Source organism: Prionailurus viverrinus, chromosome B2, assembly GCF_022837055.1.
Source record: "Prionailurus viverrinus isolate Anna chromosome B2, UM_Priviv_1.0, whole genome shotgun sequence".
NCBI lineage: Eukaryota > Metazoa > Chordata > Mammalia > Carnivora > Felidae > Prionailurus > Prionailurus viverrinus.
The window spans coordinates 63633090-63653550 of NC_062565.1; the positions used below are offsets into that span (position 1 = coordinate 63633090).

Genomic DNA, 20461 nt, shown 5'->3' on the forward strand with positions numbered 1-20461 from the left:
GAGCAATTAACCATGACCTTGGAACCACAGGTGTGCTAAATACATGTAAACCTGTTTTTCAAAAGCTGTGGTGATTACCATATTCTCAGATGAGGTCAAGGGAGACTGGTAGGAATATGGCTTTTCTGCTCAGTGGCTAATATTTACAAACCCTGTGACAACAAGAGTTCTGATTTGTAACAAAAAAAATTGTAAGGGACCAGAAAAAAAGGCAGAACCCTACCATTAAAAAAAAATGAGGAACATTAAAAGGCTTTATTTTTCTCTTGGATGCTCAGTGCCACCATATATATCTCCAATATGTTCAGACACATCTGCCAACTCCTCCCTATTTAAGAAGCCAATCAATGCTTTAAAAAAGATGCAGACCCTCTACCAGTGATTCCCAACTATGGCTGTGCATTAGAATCCCCCAAGGAGTGTTTTAGAAATATAGTTCCCTTGGGGTGCCTGGGTGGCTTAGTCAGTCGAGTGTCTGACTCTTGATTTCGGCTCAGTTCATGATCTAACAATTCATGGGATTGAGCCCTGCATCAGGCTCTGCACTGATAGCATAGAGCCTGCTTGGGATTCTTTCTCTCCCTCTCTCTGTCTCTGTCTCTGTCTCTGTCTCTCTCTCTCTCTCTCCATCTCTCTCTGCCCCTCCCCCATGCTCACATACACGCTCTCTCTATCTCTTAAACTAAATAAACACTAAAAGAACTATATTTCACCAGACATCTTCCACCACTCCATCTCCCTGCTCCTCCTTCTGCTTCCCTCCTCCTTGCTCCCATATATTCTTATTTTGTAGTTCTGAGGTAAGACCCAGGAATCTGTGTGGATTCATGTCATATTTGTCTTCACCAGCTTTACGTAAACTTTTGTTAAATGCTCATTATGAAAATTCCGTAAACACCAAAATTTTAAATTTGCTAAATATGCCTTGGACCATTAGAATCTGGCAAGCTAACTTCAAATGAAAACCATCCTGCAGAGCCTTGACTAGAGCTGGCAAGGTACTGGAGATGAGGCCACAGGCACTGAGCCCCACTGCCAGGTCCTGGCCCCGCTGTGCATCAGCCAACTCCAGGCCCGTAACTTCACCTCTCGGTGCCTCGGTTTCCTTACCTATGAAGTGGGGATAAAAGCGGTACCTATCTCATAGGGTTTTTGAGAGGATTGAATAGATACATAAAGCACTTAGAACAGTGTCTGGCTCATAGTAAGCACTGTAAACATTAGTTACTGTTTTTATCCAAGATTTTACCCAAGGCCTAAAGAAATCAGTCAAAATTATGTTTTTTAATCAAATGTTTAATTAAATTGTTCTTTGCGTTTCAAATCTCCCATTTCTTTGAGTGTAAAAATTGCTCTTGGAAAAAAAAAAAGTCTGCAATCTTCATTTCTCTAGTTTCTATCAAGACCATTAACCACCGAGAAGGCACCTTCTTTATAAATAAATACTGGGAGCTGTTTTGTAAAACTAATTTCAATAAATACAGACAAATTATTCCACTTGGAACTCTCCCTTTTAAAATAGAGCTACGAGACTTTTAAAATATCATGGAAAAATCTATTTCATTATACTGATGTTATCATACTTATTTTGCAAAAAAAAAAATTTTGGATTTTATTCCATTGTCCTCTAGATTGTGATGGTGGTTGCATTTGCCTGATTACCGAAAATGCTAACTAGATGAAGAATGAACATTATTCTTAGTACTATGCTAATTTTGGAAGTGAGAAATTATAAATCATTATACTTAGTCTGGAGTATATACTTAAGTGCTTCTCTCTGGGAAAAAGGATGCTGATTAACCCAGAAGATCAATTATGATTTCTACAGATTGTTGCTTTTACAAAACCATTTTCATATTAATATTAGAAGATGATATTAGTCCTAGTGCAATGATAATTTTTAGGTTTGCCACAAAGATATTTTAAAAATCTACTCAATTTTACAGCATTGTATAGTTTTATTTCTCTCTGGTGTAGGTTTAAATATTCTTGCACACATGGAGGCAGATCAAAATCTATAACCACCACAGCTGCTTCACAAATTATTGACAGGGATAATATTCCATGGCCTGGGTGGCACAGGAAGGCAGTTTCAACCATTCGACAACACACCATATGGGGACCTCTGTGCCCAGAGCTGTTGACGATAGGTGGGGGTAGAACTTCAAGAGAAATGAGAGAGGCTTCTGTACTCCAGGAGTGTATAATCTTCAGAAAACTGGAAGCAGATCAGCATGGCACTTGCTCATCCCAGTCAGAATCATGAGAGCAGAGCAAACACAACTCTCAACAAAAGCCCTGGCAAGTTCTGGGAAGCCTGAAAGATGGAAATGGACCAGGAGCCACTGGATCCAAGGCCCCAGCCATAAGCCTGCTGTAAACCAAGAGTCACCCAGATCCAAGTGAAAAGCAGTAGAGTGTGACTGAGAAAGCCAGAAGCACGATCCAAGTGGTAAAGATATGTGCTCATATGTCATCACTGGCGGTGACCAAAAAACCTCCCATATATCTTGCTGTGGCATTGGCTAAAGCTGTTAGAACAATGGTTTGGAAAGGGGAACACCACTTAATTTCAAAGACATGCTCCAATTAGCCTGGTCCATTAGTAGGACACATTAGAAATAGGTTTTCATTCCTTCTACTCAGCTTTTCAATTTGACATTTTCAGGAAAAACTGCTAAAACTTGTGAGGAATAGTTGAAAATGTGTGAACCTTTATCTATGAAACTAAATTTAATGATGTAAAATGAAAGAATAAACGTATCCTTCACTAAGTAGATTTGATGTTAAAACTCTGCTCCAGAACTCTAATACTTAGAACCTCTCGTGACACTTTTCTATAAAATTTATAGTAGGTGAGAAGTCAGTTATTACCAACATAAGCAGAATAGCAAGATTTATTATACCTCCAATTCAGTTCATTTTAAGAAATATTTATTAAGCACCACCTTGCAACAGGCCCTGAGTAAAGAGATGTAGGGACCACAAAGGCGGATCACAGGTGTCCCTGCATCCCCGCTGTTTCCACAGCAAGGGGCAAAAAGGGAGGCACACCATAAGAGACTCTTAAATGCAGAGAACAAACTGAGGGTTGCTGGAAGGCAGGTGGGTGGGGGAGGGCAAAATAGGTGATGGGTATTAGGGAGGACACTTGTTGGGATGAGCACTGGGTTCATATGTAAGTGATGAATCACTAAATTCTATTCCTGAAACCATTATTACACTATATGTTAACTAACTTGGATTTAAATAAAATCTAAAACAATAAATAAAATTAATTAATTTAAAAAGTTTTCAGGGGCCCAGGGTTGTAGGGTTCAGAATAAGGAGAGAGCACTTCTATCTGGAGGATGGGACATAATCAGAGATGGTTTCATTGTACAATTAACATTTTAATCACATCTAAGAAGACACTTGGGACATTGAGAAGAAAGCCATCTAAGTGCAGAGCATAAGAAAAGAAAGGCAGGCTGAGAAGTACAGAGACTATTTGGAAATTAGCATGGAGTCCAGCTTGACTTGAACACAGGCTGGCTCTGAGCAAGGCAGAAGTGGAACATAAAACTAGAGGGTAAACCAACAGCTTAAGATTTGGTACTTTCTTTAATTGCCAGTGGAGATCCATGGAAGATTTGTAAATAAAGAAGAGAAGTGATGACAGAAGGCATACTTCAAAAAGACCAGGATGGCAGTCTGCACAGCTGGGGTCACAGCCAGTCCCCAGGCCTCTGAAATGGTGCCTGATACTTTTGTGTGTCACCATGGCCATGGGAACACTACTGGAGTTCTAGGGTAAGGTCCTGGGGAACACAAAATTATCCCAACCAAGATGCCAGGAGTACCTGTTGGGAAACACTGGTAGAGGAAGGATAGACAAGCTGGGGAGGCAAATCAGGAGACAACGGATAATCCAAGCAGCAGCTAATGATCTGAGCCAGGACAGTGGAAGTCGGCTTAGAAAAGAAGAGTCAAATGTAAGAGACCTTCAAAAGGAGGTGGTAGAATCAGCGGGTCCTACTAGAGATAGGAATCATGACCAAAGAAAAACACCAAAGCTTTGAGCTGCAATGAGAACCTAGACATTTACAGAAATGCAAAAATCAAAACCTGAATCAGGTTGAAACATAGGCAGAACAGATATAGGCATAACAGATCTGCCTGCCCTCACATAAAAGAAGTAAACACTCCCACCCCATCTCCTTCCGCAGTTCTGCCTCTGGTTCTCGATATATCCCATGGCACTTAACTGATGATGGGCCAAGCCCTCTCTACTGTGTCACATTTTGTGCTTCAGTGTGTGGTCCTCACACACAGCAGGTGCTCCTTCACCTTTACTGTTTTCTGCTCTACAAAGTGAACACTAGACTTAATAGCCAACATTCTCAAAGTTTCAGTGCCCCTTTCCCACACTGTTAAATCTTTCTGGACCAGTCACGGAGAATCTTCATTGTTTTAGGAATGTGATCTAGCTACAAACTCATTGCTTTGGCAGTCAATTTAAGGAAAGTATTTTAATTAGAAATTTGCAGGCTTCAAGCAAGAGAGAAGAAAAGGATAAGTGAGCAGCGAGGGAGCAAGGAGCATAATGAGGGGCAATAGCTAGTTTCTTTGGCTGCAGAGAAACTTTTGGAAACCACCTGGTAGAGGTCAGTTGACAAACATCCATGAGAAATGGAAAAATTCCCCTCTCATGTCACAAGACACCTGGAATATTTCACTTCCCTCAAACATGAAAATCCTCATTAAGCATGCTCATGGAATGCTTTAAAAGAAGTAACAACAATATTTAGAAATAATTCTGTGTTCTCACTTGGAATTCTTTTTGATACTCAGCAGATTTTGAAAACAAGAACTTTATACTGAAGGCCAGAGAGAATTTTTTAATGTTCACATTAACGTTTAATTTCCTAATCAGTTTCTCTCTAAGGGTTAAAGGGAAAATCTACGTTGCTATATTTGATGCAAAATAGGCACATTTACAAACTCACACTAAAAAATGTCTGGCAGTTTCTCAAAAACCTAAACATAGTTCTCACATGACCTAGAAATTCTACTTCTAGGTATCGTACTCAAGAGAAAAACATGTGACCACACAAAAACTCATAGAAAAATTTTCATAGTAGCATCATTCATAATGGCCAAAAAGCAGAAATAACCCAAATGTCCATCAGTGGATGAAAGAATGAATGAAATTTGGTATATCCATGCAACTGAAATTATTCACCAATAAAAAGGAACGAAGTACGGATACACGCTACAGCATAGCTAAGACTTGAAACATGTTGAAAGAAGTGAATCACTGAAAAACCCACATAATTGTATGATACCATTTATATGATATTTTCAGAACAGGTAAATCTACAGAGACAGAAAGTGGATTCGTGGTTGAGTAGGGCTGAGAAGATTGGGAGGAAGTGTTGAGTGACTGCAAATGGACACAGAGTTTCTTTTTTGGATGACGAAAATGTTGAAAATGGACTGTGGTAATGGTTGCATAATTCCACAGATATGCTAAAAATCAATAAATTGTATACTTTAAATGGGTGGATTATATAGTACATGAATTATGTCTCAGTACTATTGTTCTTTAACCACACTAAAATATTTCCCTCAACATGAGATGAGAGCAAAAAGGGTCATCATGCTTTTTAAACATATTTTAAATACTTTTAAAGTTTTATTTCCACTTTCTGAATTTAAAAAAAGCATGTGTATACATGAATAGCATTCCCATTCCATTGTCTCTCTTGGCTAGGACATGCTCAAACACCAGAAGGCATTCATGGATAAATGAACAAATGATTGGAAGAACACCCAGCAAAACCCTGAGAAGGCACCTTGGAAGGTTCTACAGAAAAGGAGTACTCACAGGAAGCCCTCGGGGTCCTCGGGGTCCCACTTCTCCTGGAGGCCCCTGTTGGCCCTATTATGAGGAAGGCAAGGAAAGAAAAAGTTAACACTCCCTAATTCTTTGCTCACTGATTGCAACAGGTTATAATATAAGGAAAGGTAACTCATGGCATCTTACCGGTTTGCCTGAATTCCCCAATTGACCAGGCTTCCCTGGAGCACCTGTGTTACCCTAAAGGTAAAGAGCAACATTCAGGGTAATTCAGACAGCAAGTAAGCATATCATCAACCCGTCTAGGCCAGACCAGGCATTTCTGACACCTAAATAGCATTAATTTCCCAATTTCACATTGAGAATTTGGGAAGATGTAGAATCTCTTTCTTAGTGGATACATTAAAAAGTTTTTCAGATTCAGGATAATGTTCTGTTATTCCCACAAGTATAGTAAAGGTGTCAAAAAGTCCAAAAGTGAAGGTCAAATGTCAAAAAAATGAAGGTCATTAGCCAGACAAGAATATGAGAAAAGTTTTCTTTCTTCACAATATTAATTATATGTGTCTTTCCTTTACCACTTCTGTCTCCAATACCTTTCTTTGAGCCCTTTTACCTGACACTGACACTATTAAAATTAAAAAGAATCCTGTGAACATGAGGAGTAAGAGGATGTGCTGTTGAGAAAAACCCTGCCAGCAAGCTCCAGGGAAAGCACATGTCTGGGATGTCATCTGCACCATCAGTCTCTCACAGTCTACTTATTAGGGAACATCTCTGCTCTTTAAAGATGCTGTGGACCCCTATAATTAGAGAACTGTAGCCATATAACCTGGTAGTGACCAAATTCTACATTATTCACATTTTATCTATTTTATTCAAAGCTATGTCTTCTCCCTTTAATTTTTCTTTCACCTGTTGTTTTTAATTGTGATATAATGTCTATGGCTTAGTAACAATTTCCTTATTTTAAGTGGTAAAGAACAGTAACACTTTCTCTGTTTTCTACTGGCAAAGGATGACACTTTCAGGAAGGAAGTCTAATCAGCAACACTTTGTCAAAGTATTCTGTTTGCAGCTAGGAAAGAGAATAGCATTTGAAGCCATAAAGCCTTTTTCATTTCTGCTTAGAGTCAAAAATAAAAGTCAGGCTGGAAATACTAAAAATGATAAATAAAACACACTAACGAAAGAATAAAGAAATAGAGAAAAGTACTAATTAAAAAGGTTTAATCTTTTACCTTTTCACCAGCAACACCCTTTGCTCCAGGGATCCCAGGTACACCCTGAAACAGCGCATACAGAACACGGGTTGAATCACTTCACCTGAGGATCTGCAGGTGCCGTGCTCACTTCATGCCGAGGGGCCAAGGGGATTGTGACAGCAGCAAAGCTTTAATGTGAGGGACCTTCTCCCTAGTTCCCAAATTCTGAACAGTTTAGAAGGAATTGCTTCACTGTATCTGGCTTGTTAAGTCTGAACACCCTTAGGCAAATCCTGCCTCTAAACTAAAGTTATTTTTCAAGCATGAATTTCCAAATTATAATCCAGTACTATTTTCAGGTCAATGGGAGCTTCTACTACCAGCATGATTTGAGGTACAGAATAACAAAACAAGGACCTACCTACTGAATCGCTAACGCTTAAGTAGGAAAAAAAATGGCAGGAGAATGCTGGCTCTAACTAAAATTTGATACTATTGGGAGTCCTAATGTTCTCTCACTGGTTATTTTGAAATGTCAGACAGATATCATAATAAATTGTGGCCAGTCCTCAAATCACCAAGTATCCCTTTGTAACCTTGAAACATGTGTCTCCAAGAATACATCTGTATAATCCACATTAGCCTCCAGCCACATTAATGCAGGGAAACACCAATTTGAATAATTCAAAATACCACACAGCAAAAAAAAAAAAATGGTATCTTATATCTCACATTGTCCTATGAACACACTCTCAACCCTCTTATGGCTCAACTCTGCTAACAAGAACTTCAGAACTGGTTAAAAGTAGGAGGAAGTATATGACCCTGGCCCATAGCTCAGGGTTAGTGAAATAAGACAAATTGAGTGAACTAAAGATAGAAGATAAAATTAAAGCTTAGTATAGTTATTAGAGAAATAGCTAGTTATTCAGAAAAAAGTAGAAAATGTAAAACTGTAAAAATATAAAATTAAAGTATCATATATGCTCCCCAGAACTTATCAAATTATTTCTCCCTAAAATTCATATTTTCAAAATATGTACCCAAACCAATAAACATTTAAAGACTCAAATACTTACAGGTAACCCTTGCAATCCTGCATCACCAGGAGGCCCAGGTTTCCCTGGTTCACCCTGAAAAAAGAAGTTTGTATGCATCATTGGACTTGTATGAACTGCTTAATTTCTTTCAAGAAAGGAAAGGACATAGACCTTCTAAGTAGAAGGAAAATCTCTACATCTGACCTTACATGCACTTTTATAATATGATCCAGTTCAGGGAGGGGGGAGGAGGACGATGGACTTAGGACATAAATTTAATCAAAATACACAGTTTCTTTCAGCGACTTTCATTAACAGGGCAATTTTACTGAGTTCCTAAAACCAAGTAAAGAAACATACTATTCTAATAGTATTTTCAGTTGACACTTGATTTAAAAATTAAAAGGAGGAGAAAAGCCAAAGCCAGCTAAATACATTTCCCAGTAATGTAGTAATGGAAATGCTGTGCTTGGTTGGCCAGGGCCACACAGCTACCTTTGTTCCAGGCATTCCAGGTATCCCATCACGGCCATCCACACCTGGCAAGCCCTACAGACACACAAAGAAACAGACTGTCTCTCAGAAATAGTCACAGCCTTCTTCCCATCATTATTTTCTAAAGTTTTATTACAAGTTAATAATCACTTTGAAAAATGTGCTTGATAACTGTGGCTCAGGACATACCGTGTCTCCTTTGGACCCAGGGACACCAGGAATTCCTCTAGAACCTTGAGGTCCCTGCAGGGCAGAAAGGCAAGGATAGACAAGACATGCTCATTTATCACAATACTTAGGACACATCAAAGAGGTAAGCAGAATCAGAGGACACCAAAAAGCACCATGTTTACAGTGATTAACACTAATTTGAACTCACTCTATCTCCCTTGGGACCTGTTTCTCCTGGAGGTCCTCGCTGTCCTTGATCACCCTGTATGAAAATAAAATGTTGTTAATACAAGCAGAAGTCACTTATTGATAGACTTTTGAAATTATAAAACTCCATCCATATTACCTTACTACTGCTCTTTCAACCTTTGCTCTGACTTGGATGCCTAGCTCAAGAAATCTTTTTTATTTTTTATAATTTTTTTAATGTTTATTTGAGAAAGAGACAGTGTGAGCCAGGGAGGGATGGGGGTGGAGGGGGGGATACAGAGTCTAAAACAGGCTCCAGGCTCTGAGCTGTCAGCACACAGCCTGATGCGAGGTTCAAACTCACGTACCATGAGATCATGACCTGAGCCGAAGTCGGACACTTAACCAACTGAGCCACTCAGGCGCCCCTCGAGAAATCTTTTTATAAAATTACATTGTCTTAAAAATTTATATTGCCATGGGGATAACTGAGACTTACATGTCTTTTGATTTCATTTTAAATGCATAAAGCTTCTGTGTTCTTTGGATGTATAGGTATAATAAAATTAAGATCCATGCTGCAGATAACCTTGACATCAGTAACTATGTCTACATATCAGCTAAATGCATTGACTATCTTGCTGAGTTGAGGTTTGGATCAGTTGCCAATCTTGTCTCCTTATTATTTCATTCTCCAGGCAATGATAGGGGTTCCTGTCAAAATTATCTGGCTAATGTTGATTTATGGTATAGGCGGTAATAGAGGATGTGTCTTCCTAAAATACAGCTTTTGTTGAATTGCATAACCATTCTACAATCTCAAATGGCTTCCTATTGCTACTATATCAGTTCAAACTGCTAAGATTGGCATTAAAAGCACTCCATAATATGATCCTACCTCATCTATTCAATTTCATCTTCTCAGTAGAAACTTCCAATGCCAGACAGTAACAGCCCCTATGACAACACATACCCCCATCACCACCAACAGTGTTCTTTCTCACCTGTACTCTGCTGCCCATCCCCCCCAGAATGGCTTTCCAGGTCAACCTGCCTCTAAGATCCTCTTGCATGGATTACCTCCACCACATATTCTAGTGCTTGATCTTATAATGTACAACATAGTTACATTCTGTCTTTCCCACTGGGCCATAGGAGTTTGATAGTTGGAGATTCTATTTTAATTATACCTTCTCTACTTTTTCTGTGATCAAAGTGGTTATTAATAGACGGCTTTGTATTTATTTCTAGAAAAGGTGTGAGGCAGCCCGTAATAATGACACATGTGCATGTGACAGTCAAAATATAGAATAATGAGGTCAGAAATCATAGAAAAGGAAAAGAATTATCCAAGCAACTGAAATATAGTAACAGATGGTTACTGTGACTCTAAGCATCCTGGCAACCAAAACAAAAGGAAAACACAACAAATGTAAAAACTCAACATTTTGACTTCACCTATAAGAAAAACAAAAATCCATACCAAGTCAAAAGAACATTCTCTTTGTCCAAGAAAATGATGCTCATCATGATTAAAATTTGTTTAAATAAATATAAAAACTATTGCCCATTTTACTACTTTAATTATTCACATGTAGAAGACATGTGTGCACATGCACACACACACAGAGCAAATAATCTTTACTGATCATTGCTAAAGAATCTGTCATTGGGTCTTGTAAAAGGAAAACTACTTACAGGTGCACCAGGGAGACCTTGAGGCCCAGGTTCTCCATCTAAGCCCCGAGCACCCTACAAAAAAAAAAAAAAAAGACAAAGAAATGAAATTAAGATCAGCCATTTAAATGTTTATTTATTTATTTTGAGATAGAGAGAGAGAGAGAGCAGGGGGAGAGAGAGAATCCCAAGTAGGCTCCACACTGTCAACGCAGGGCTCAATCCCACTAACTATGAGATCATGACCTGAGCTGAAAATCAAGTCAAACACTTAGCGGACTGAGCCACCCAGGCACCTCAAGATTACTCATTTATGTTAAAGGCCACATCAGTCTTTCTACAGAACTTCAATAGCCAGATAAAAAAGGAGGTTTTGTGTTTGCAACATATACTGTATTCATCAGTGAACTCCAGGGATTTTTTTTTAATGTTTATTTATTTTTGAGAGAGAGACAGAAACAGAGTGCCAGCAGGGAGGGGCAGAGAGAGAGGGTGATAGAGAATCCAAAGCAGGCTCCAGGCTCTGAGTTGTCAGCACAGAGCCCAATGCAGGGCTTGAAGCCACAGACTGTGAGATCATGACCTCGCGTGATTGCTTAATCAACTGAGCCACCCAGGCACCCGTGGTGAGTGTTTAATCAGACACCTCAGATATGAAAACACTTAGTTTGCATCTTCTCATCCCACCCAAAGTACTTATGGCCAGTCTTTGATACCACTCTGGATATTTTAAGTTAACACTGTATCCATTCTTGATTGATGACATGAACTGAAAACACTGGTACCTGTTTAGAGAACTTGACAAACCTATTGAAGAGGTTTGGTACTCACCCTGCAGGCCTCTCAGGATTCTGATGGGAATTTGTTAGCGGTGAAGACCAAGGAGCCACCCAAAGAATAGTTGGCATGGACTCTGCTGCTGCTGCAGCTGTGGGTGGGATTCTGTGACACTGGATTTCCACCAAGATCCAGAATCAGAAGTCCAGCCATGCAGTTTAGAAGAACGAATTGTAATAAGGATTTGAGTATGCCCTCTTCCATCCTGGATGGGCATTAGGTTCAGTTTATTTGAAATAATTCATTTACTTCCTTCACAACAAACACCCTACCAAGTGATGGTGGCATAAAAACTACACAGCTTTAGAAATGTAATTGTCTTGAAATCAGTTCCGACTTGGTTATATTGTACATGTCACCTTCTTATTTAATTATAAGAATCAAACTGTGATTTTAAAACAAAAAAGGGGGGGCGGTTAGTGCTTTCTGCATAGGCTACATGATAAAATACAACCCTCTTTAAATCTTTGTAAAGATTTAAATCATCTGCTAAGTGAATGAGAAGGCAGAAGGGCCACTGGAGTCCACAAGCCATCTCCTAATGAAAAGGGTTGAGGTAAGGAGATGATAAAATAAATAGAAAACAGTCCAAAGAGTATTGGATGGATGTCAGCCCAAGAAAACCAGGTGGACAGCATCTGTAATAAGAATTAAGAATCAGAAAACCTTTGATAGAACGTTCAGAAAAGAGAGAATCAAATAAAGGACACAACCGAAGCAGAGGCACCCCAGAGCCTTGAAATTCTTTGATCCCTAAAAACTAGAACAGAGCAGAAAGCAGTCTACGTTCACCAGGGAAGGAGAGATTTGGAAGACCCGAAAAAGACCTTGAATTCATCATTCACCCTGCGTGGTGAGAGCGGAGCCCGGCCTTTGCATTATAGAAATGGCTGTGATGCACTCACTCTCTCTCTTATTGCTGTTCAGCACAAGCTGAGACCCAAAATGCTGTTACTAGGCAACCACGCCAGGGGTCTGGGTTCATGAGAAGAGCTTGCTTTTTTTTTTTTTTTTTTTATGGAAAGCAATTTGACAGAACTCAGAGGAAATGAGAAATTTTGAAAAATGCCAAGTAAAAAACATGCCTCAAATAAAGAGCATATCAAAAACAGTAATTGGTTTCAAAGTGTGGGGTCACATATTTTAGATGATTTAAACCCAGAAAAAGCGAAGGCCTAGGTATCAGCAACTTCAAAACAAATGGGATGTATTACTTAATAACAGAAGAGATACACACAGAATGTTACTTAAGGTAACATGAATATAGAAATATGAAATATGTTTTTTAAAATACAGTGTTTTTAGAAAAGAAATATTCTAGAGGAAATGGAAGAGTAAAACAGGCAGAATGAGAATACCCAAAAGGGACAGCAAGGCTGAAAAAAAAAGAGTCACAAAATAATTCCTTCAATTTCCAAGAATATGCATTTCTTTTAAAAAATTTAGTTTTAGGGGCGCCTGGGTGGCGCAGTCGGTTAAGCGTCCGACTTCAGCCAGGTCACGATCTCTCGGCCCGTGAGTTCGAGCCCCGCGTCGGGCTCTGGGCTGACGGCTCGGAGCCTGGAGCCTGTTTCTGATTCTGTGTCTCCCTCTCTCTCTGCCCCTCCCCCGTTTATGCTCTGTCTCTCTCTGTCACAAAAATAAATAAACGTTGAAAAAAAAATTTTTTTTTTAAATCTTTAAAAAAAAAAAAAATTTAGTTTTATTTTTTTGAGCACCTACAATGTGCAAGTTAGTCCCACTTAGCGGTTAATAAAAGTCCTGTGCTTCTGTGTGAAATGACACAAATTAGCTCTAGAGGTTCTAAAGAGAAAGAGGTGAGGGTCAGAAGTGGTGGTAGGCAAAGTGCTTTTCTTTTTCCAAGCCCACAAAGTGGCTTTTCTAACATACTCTGTAAGTAGTAACCATTTTCTGAAAATCTGATAGAGAAGGTAGACACACCCCTACACACACTCACATACACACACAGTGAGAAAGACATTTCTGGACACAGCATGAATGTTCAAGTTTCCATTGTTTTCGTTCACGATACTCAGCCAAGCCCTCCCTAGCCCCATCCTCCACCAGTAGGAGCATGTCTTCCAGGTAGGTCTGGCATCCCTCTGATGTCACCATCTCCTCCCTGAGCCCTCCCAGTTCCCTGATCAAGAGTAACCACTCCTTCATCTTCACTCCCTCAAACCACTTGCCCTCAAATTTATGGGTCTCTTGTATACATTGTAGTTAGCTATCTACTCACTCGTTTCTCTCAATAAATAACAAATTTGAAGTCCTTATTGTTGAATCTCCCCAGCATCTCGCAGTGCCTTGCTATGGAAATGGTAGGAGAATCTGGTCTTTGCAACTGGGCTAAGGACAGATTCGAAAACTCCAGCCACAAGTATAGGATTCCTGTTGAAGGCAGAGCTCAGCAATCCACCTAGGAGAGAGCCACAGATGGCCCCAGTGTCCTTAGGGATATCCTGCCTTCTCTTACCTCTCCCTTCCTTCCATTCCTTCCTTGTCTTTGCTTTGATTTCCAGGTATTGTGTCAGTGCTATCAGTATTAACTATTGATAATGATAAAGAGATAAAATGTAACAGCCCTGCTTACTTCTATTTACTTGAGATAATTTAAAATATATAATACATAGGTATCATATGTACTACTCTTTTCTATCATCTATGTTTATAACAGAAATGTGAAAACCTAACTAAACATCCACAAAGCAAATAAAAAATAAAAAATGATGTTGCTTGGGCGCCTGGGTGGCTCAGTCGGTCAAGCGTCAGACTTCAGCTCAGGTCATGACCTTGTGGTTTGAGGGTTTGAGCCCTGCATCAGGCTCTGTGCTGACAGCTCAGAGCCTGGAGCCTGCTTCAGACTCTGTGTCTCCCTCTTTCTCTGCCCTTCCCCTGGTTTCTCTCTCTCTCTCTCTCTCTCAAAAATAAGCCTTAAAAATTTTTTTTAATGTTGCTAAAAATAAGATATTTTTAAGTGGCAAAAAATTCAAATATTTACACATTTGATTATCATATCATCATCATCATCATCATCATCATCATCTTACTTTTTCCCCTTTGGCCCCAACTATGCCAGTGATGCCTCTTAATCCTTGAGCTCCCTGGAAATATAAAAACAACAGTGAATTGCTTTAGTTGAAGCATACACTTGTTTGTTTCTCTCATCACAAAAGCTGATCCAAAAGGATGTTAACATAACCAAAGGTAACAAGAAACAGTGACATTATATAAACAAATGTTTCTAGTTTAGAGAGAAAATCCAAGGAGAATTATTCTGATGGCAAAAGAATTTTAAAATTCTGAAGACATATGCATACCTGGAGTTGGAGCAATTACTGATGACAAAAAAGAAACATCACTGCATAAGAGAACTACAATCATGTATTAGATTTATCTTTTAACTCAGGTAGAGAATACACTGCCATTTCTACCTCCTTAATGGTTTGTAAGTTGGTTACATGTGAGATGGTTGTGATTTTAAACTTTGGAATAATTTTTCCCCACCAGTGTATGCTATCAAAGGCAATTAGGTTTCTAGACTAGCCCACAAAAGCTTATGACCTGTAAATGGAGCTAAAGTCTTTACTAACCACTAGGGGTCACTATTTGTTATACCATCTCCATGATAGAGGCACTCTATCTTGGGGCAGTAAGAATCCATCTCACCTCATCCCAGGCAAAGGAGTGGGTAATTCTAAAAGTAAGGATATGAGTGTGATTTCCAGAATCTTTTCTAATACTAAAATGCCACCACTCTCAATTCTCTGGTCACAGCAGCAGGGCCCCAGTAGTGGATCCTGTAAAGAGTGGGCCTGGGTGTTCTCTTGGGAGAAGCAGGAGGTAGATGCTCCTTCAGGAAAGTGGAAAAGCCACTTCTGAGCAATTTGCTAACTGTCCACTATAACTGGCCTACAATAAGGTAGCTCCAGGCCAGTCATTCTCTTGTGTTCTCACTTAGAGAAAACGGGGCACTTCAGTGGCCAACCCTTCATCCAGACAAGTGACAAATTCTATGCAGACTAGTTAGGAATGACCTGCTAGAACATGTAAGATGTAATATGTAACATGATCCAGCTTAGAATAACCACTTGGGATGTAAACCACTTGAGATGTGGCCATTTCAGATTAAAACTGCTCTTTCTGAAGGTAGTTCCACAAAATGAATTCCAAAAATATTTGAGCCAATGGCAGTGACATCAGAATGCCATGTATTGTCTCCCAAGGTGATGACTTGGGAGGGCAGAGCTCATGTATACATGTTCCAAAGAGCAAATTTTTTAAAAATCTGTTCATTACTTTATAGATGTACATTTAAAAAGTGAAAATCTGTGAGTTTTACAGAAACATTTTGGCAAACCCACTCCCAAACACCAGAAGGTCAGCAAGTGCTACAATATCACCCATGCTTGAGCCATGCAGCACCCAACAGATATCCTTAATCCATGAAAATACTTTTAAATGCTGCTTGCAAAATCCTGTTCTGAGGATTTGGGGGAATGGGTTTAAAAATAACTCCAATTCCCCACCAAATTTTAATCAGATCAAAAACAAAAAACAAAAAACATATGTCTCTTACACTACTTATTTCCATCTTCCTCCTGTAAAATAAAGTCCATCTCCTTCTTGTCTCCTATCAAAGGCTCAGGGAAGACAAGCTTCTGAAATAAGCCCCTTGTACTCCTCCAGGTTTCCTTAAAGTTCTTATGTGGCTTAGAAGCAGAGGCCATTTCTTACAAATGTGCAGACTTATTTCCTTTAGCTGGAATTTCCTTAAGTTCTGGGTAAGCACTAATCTGCACAACTCCCTGAACTCTTTCATAAATGGCCAGTTGTTTGGGGAATAGCAGAGCAGGGCAAGGAAGGGTGGTGGCCCCATGTTTGTCCTCCCTAACTCTTTAGTTTCTGAGAATAGGACCTGAGTCTGTGCTTTACATAGTAAAGACCGCGGCTAGCTGCAATTCAATCAATATTGAAATTATTATTTCCATAATTGTTACTACTCATCCTGACAAGAAAAAAAGTGTAACAATTCTACTTTCATATACAAAAGTAGTGTAAATTTTGATGTCCCAAACACTTTAAATTGACGTATGTCAATGCCCCAAATTACTTCACTGTGCATTTAATTGCAGCAATCTGCCAAAGCACAAGGGACCAACTTTTTATTAAAAAAAAAAACATGATTACAAGGAATTAAGAATGTTCTAATTATAATGATTGCATGCTGGCATAAGGTACATCAAATCCAGTCGATGATCTACCTGCTACAAATTCAGTGTACCTGAATTTTTCCGTATCATATGATAGCACCATAGAACATGAAAGACATATATCATCCTCTTGTGTTCAGTATTTGCTTTCAGATAGCCTAGCCCTGAAATCTAGTAAATAAATGTATGTAATTATAGGTACATTTTGTTTTGTTAAAATGGTGCTTGAATGTATAATGGGGATCCTTTCCTATTTCCAAAAAATGGTAAATTCCCAGTGCTGGCTTGGTGGAAAAATACAGAATACCATGTTCATATAATACTATTAATTCAAATGCTAAACATGAAATATTCCAAAAGTCATGAAAAAAGAATATTTGCATATCCTAAATATTTTTAAACAATACTTTACTGGAGGTCCTTGAGCTCCGACTTCTCCCTGTTCCCCCTGGTCACCTTCTTCACCCTAAGAAACAACAGAAAGCACTCCAAATGTTATTGCAGCAAATGAGCATAGATAGATATAGGCTCGTTGTAACTCAGCACATTTTAAATTCATTTGGCATCTCCTGAGTTATGCTACTGTACTTTCTTAAATTAGTTTATATGAATAATCCATATTAATTGTGTAACATTCAGAAAATACAGAGAACTATACAAATAAAGTCACCCAAATCCCACTTTTCAACTATAAATACCTGTAACATCTTAGATGCTTTTCTAAAAAAGGGTGGGGGTGGGAGAGGAAATGACGGAGAGAGAATATGCATACATTCATGTTCCAAGTGTGTATTGTGTGTGGGGGGGTGTATTTTTAGGAAAATATGATCATGCTATGCAAACTTTTCCATAAACTACAACATTATTTAATTGTGATTTTCTTTTTTTTTTTTTAATTTATTTATTTTGAGAGAGAGAGCAGTGGAGGGGCAGAGAGAAAGGGAGAGAGAGAAAATCTGAAACAGGCTCCGTGCTGTCAGCACAAAGCCCAACGTGGGGCTCGAACTCACGAACTGTGAGATCATGACCTGAGCCGAAATCAAGAGTCAGACACTTAACTGACTAAGCCATCCAGGCACCCCAAATTGTGATTTTCATTTTAAACTTTTCTTATTATAATTTTTCTGCCATATACAATTTTTTAAAGTATTTAAATCACTCTTTATTTTCATGGCTTCTACCTTTGATGTCACCCATTGAAAAGCTTTCTCCACCCCAAAAATACATAAATATTCATCTGTATTTTTCCTCTAGTTGTTTCATAGTTTAATTTCTTACATAGAAATCTTTAATTGGTTTAATGTAAAATATAAGATAGAAATCTGTCATTTTCTTTTTTCCTGGTAATTGGCCACTTTCTCTAATATCATTTATTGAAGGATATCTCCGCACAGATATCTCTCCTCACAGGCTGGAAAATTCTTCCTTAACATACTAAATTGTTAAATACACTTGTTTTTTCTGATCTGTTTTTTCTGCTTTTCTGATCTGTTGTATGATGTTGCCAATACCACAACATTTTAATTATTGCAATTTCATAATACATTTTAATCTCAGACAGAATTCCTTTACCTTTATTTTTTATCGATAGTTACTCTTTTTCAGTTTTTCCTACATGCTTACTCTTTCAGATGAACTTTAGAATTATTCAGAAGATCTTCACAAAAATACTACCTGCTTTGTATTAGGGCTGCATTAAATTAAGAAATTAATGGAAAGAATTAGAATCTTTACAATATTGAGCCTTTCTATCTTAGAACTGAGTGTATCTATTTAATCAAATCTTTTTCTTTCAATCAATAAAGTTTTGTTCTTTTCTTCATGTTAGTCTTGAATATGTAAGTTTGTTCTAAGGTATCTTGACTATTTGGTAGCAATTGCCAATGGAATCTTCTTCCATTTTGTTTTCTAACTAATTATTGTTTTGACTTTTTGATACTAACCTTATAACCTCTGATATACTTTAAAATGTTAGTATATTCTGAAGAGAAATTCAACTGCTGTTTCTTATGGAAAGATTACTTTATTGACTCTGAGAAAAAATTTACTTTTCCCTCTGACAAAGGTTTTATTTTTTACAATAAGTATACTGCCCTACATTTCCTGTGGTAATGGATATCTCAAATTGTAAAATTAATCATGAGAAAAATTTTCCATTTTTAATATTATGTACATAATATTAGATAAAAATCAATTTCTGTTGTTTCTTTATTACATGTTTCAGTTCACCCATGTTCTTGCTCTACAGACCATACCTTAAAGAGATTTTCACACACACATATACACACAGAAATATAGCAAATTGAATAGCAATATTAATATAGAAACTTTGGACATATAATACAAAGAATTAAGTTATGCCTAGATCATTTATACTTGATTTTTGAAAGAATTATGAGGGTATTACATAGTGGTTTTAGTCTCATAGTTATATTCAGATTATATTCCATAAGAATATATAATTGATGGCGAGGAGAGGCTGTCCCAATGGGAAAGCCAGTGAATTAGCTATTGGAGTGGGTAATCAACACATGCATACAATTAAATGCTACTTATATTTCTCTACCTATCAAAACAACAGTGACTCATATGTGCACAGTAAGTTTCCATTAGCAAGGTTTGGGATATTTTCCCACAGATTCCTGATAAACCTTGGACTAATACACTTGATTTAAATATTTCACCAGCAGATGAATAGCACACAACTAATCAATAACCCTGACCTTAAATGACAAATTTAGGAACAGCAATTTATTATCATTTTACAGAAAGATTTTTGACTATTCATTTCTATATTTATCAACAAATTTTAAAATCTTTATTAACTAATTTGTAAATTCAAGGCAGAGTTGTGAATCCACTTTAAGTTTACAGTTCAGTGCATCTATTACCCTTTCAAGGTTCATTCTTTAATGAGCTATTGTCATCCTATCTTTATATGTAAGTTTTTAAAGACACCCACAGAGAGATGTAAGTGACAAAACAAGTGAAATAAATTAAAGGAGTTTTCAACACCTACCAATAAAATTTTGGCCAGTTATGTCACACATCAAAACAGTTTTCAGGTTCCCCATTGAAAACAAAGCCATATTTGAGAGTCTGGATAACTGACTTGTATAGGTATCAAAACTATTGGTTTCTGGGGAAGAGGAGGAAAATACTCTGACTGACAGCTCCATCCGCAAAGCCCATGGGACAGGGTTGTAAAAATTCCACAAAGAAAAGGGGCCACCAAAAGAAGGAAGAAGGTATGGATGGCATCAAAAATAACAGAAGTCTACTATATCTGCCTTAATACATGTATTGTTACCTCATGAAAACCTTTTGGTGCACTGTAATATTCTTACACGCCTTTTCTTTGGTGGTTAGATAATATTCTATTATATGGACATGCCATACTTAATTTAGCCAGTCTCCGTGGTTGGACATATTTTTTTTCATTTCTATGCCCCTGGAACTTAGAATAAACCCTGGAACACAGCAGGAACTTAATAAATAATTGTTGGATTTTTTTGGTTGTGAATTTTAAGATTTAATGGAGGAATGAGCATGCAGAAAACTTTCTGAAGTACTCAGTTTTTTTCTTGCTCCAATTTGACATTAACCCAGCTGTTACATTCCAGATAAATAAAATGCCTTAATTACTCAGTGCCTAAGCAATAAAAGACTTTAAAAATAAATGACCAAACTGTAATAAGGAGCAGAAAATGGGCTTACTTATCCTGATTATCTGAGGTTGCTCAACAGACTGATTTTAGCTAAAGAGTTCAAGGATATTAATGCCTGATGATA

At 38.0% G+C, this 20461-nt stretch overlaps 1 protein-coding gene across 1 annotated transcript in view; it reads right to left on the reverse strand.

The window, feature by feature from the left end:
* Window positions 1-20461, reverse strand: part of COL9A1 (collagen type IX alpha 1 chain) — an 88074-nt gene that overhangs the window by 28548 nt on the left and 39065 nt on the right. The window contains exons 19-28 of the mRNA XM_047860197.1: window positions 17082-17135; window positions 14507-14560; window positions 10641-10694; window positions 8962-9015; window positions 8772-8825; window positions 8583-8636; window positions 8127-8180; window positions 7084-7128; window positions 6029-6082; window positions 5870-5923 (exon numbers count right to left, since the gene is read on the reverse strand). Of these exons, the coding sequence (XP_047716153.1) occupies window positions 5870-5923; window positions 6029-6082; window positions 7084-7128; window positions 8127-8180; window positions 8583-8636; window positions 8772-8825; window positions 8962-9015; window positions 10641-10694; window positions 14507-14560; window positions 17082-17135 (531 nt within the window). The remainder of the gene's footprint in view (window positions 1-5869; window positions 5924-6028; window positions 6083-7083; window positions 7129-8126; window positions 8181-8582; window positions 8637-8771; window positions 8826-8961; window positions 9016-10640; window positions 10695-14506; window positions 14561-17081; window positions 17136-20461) is intronic.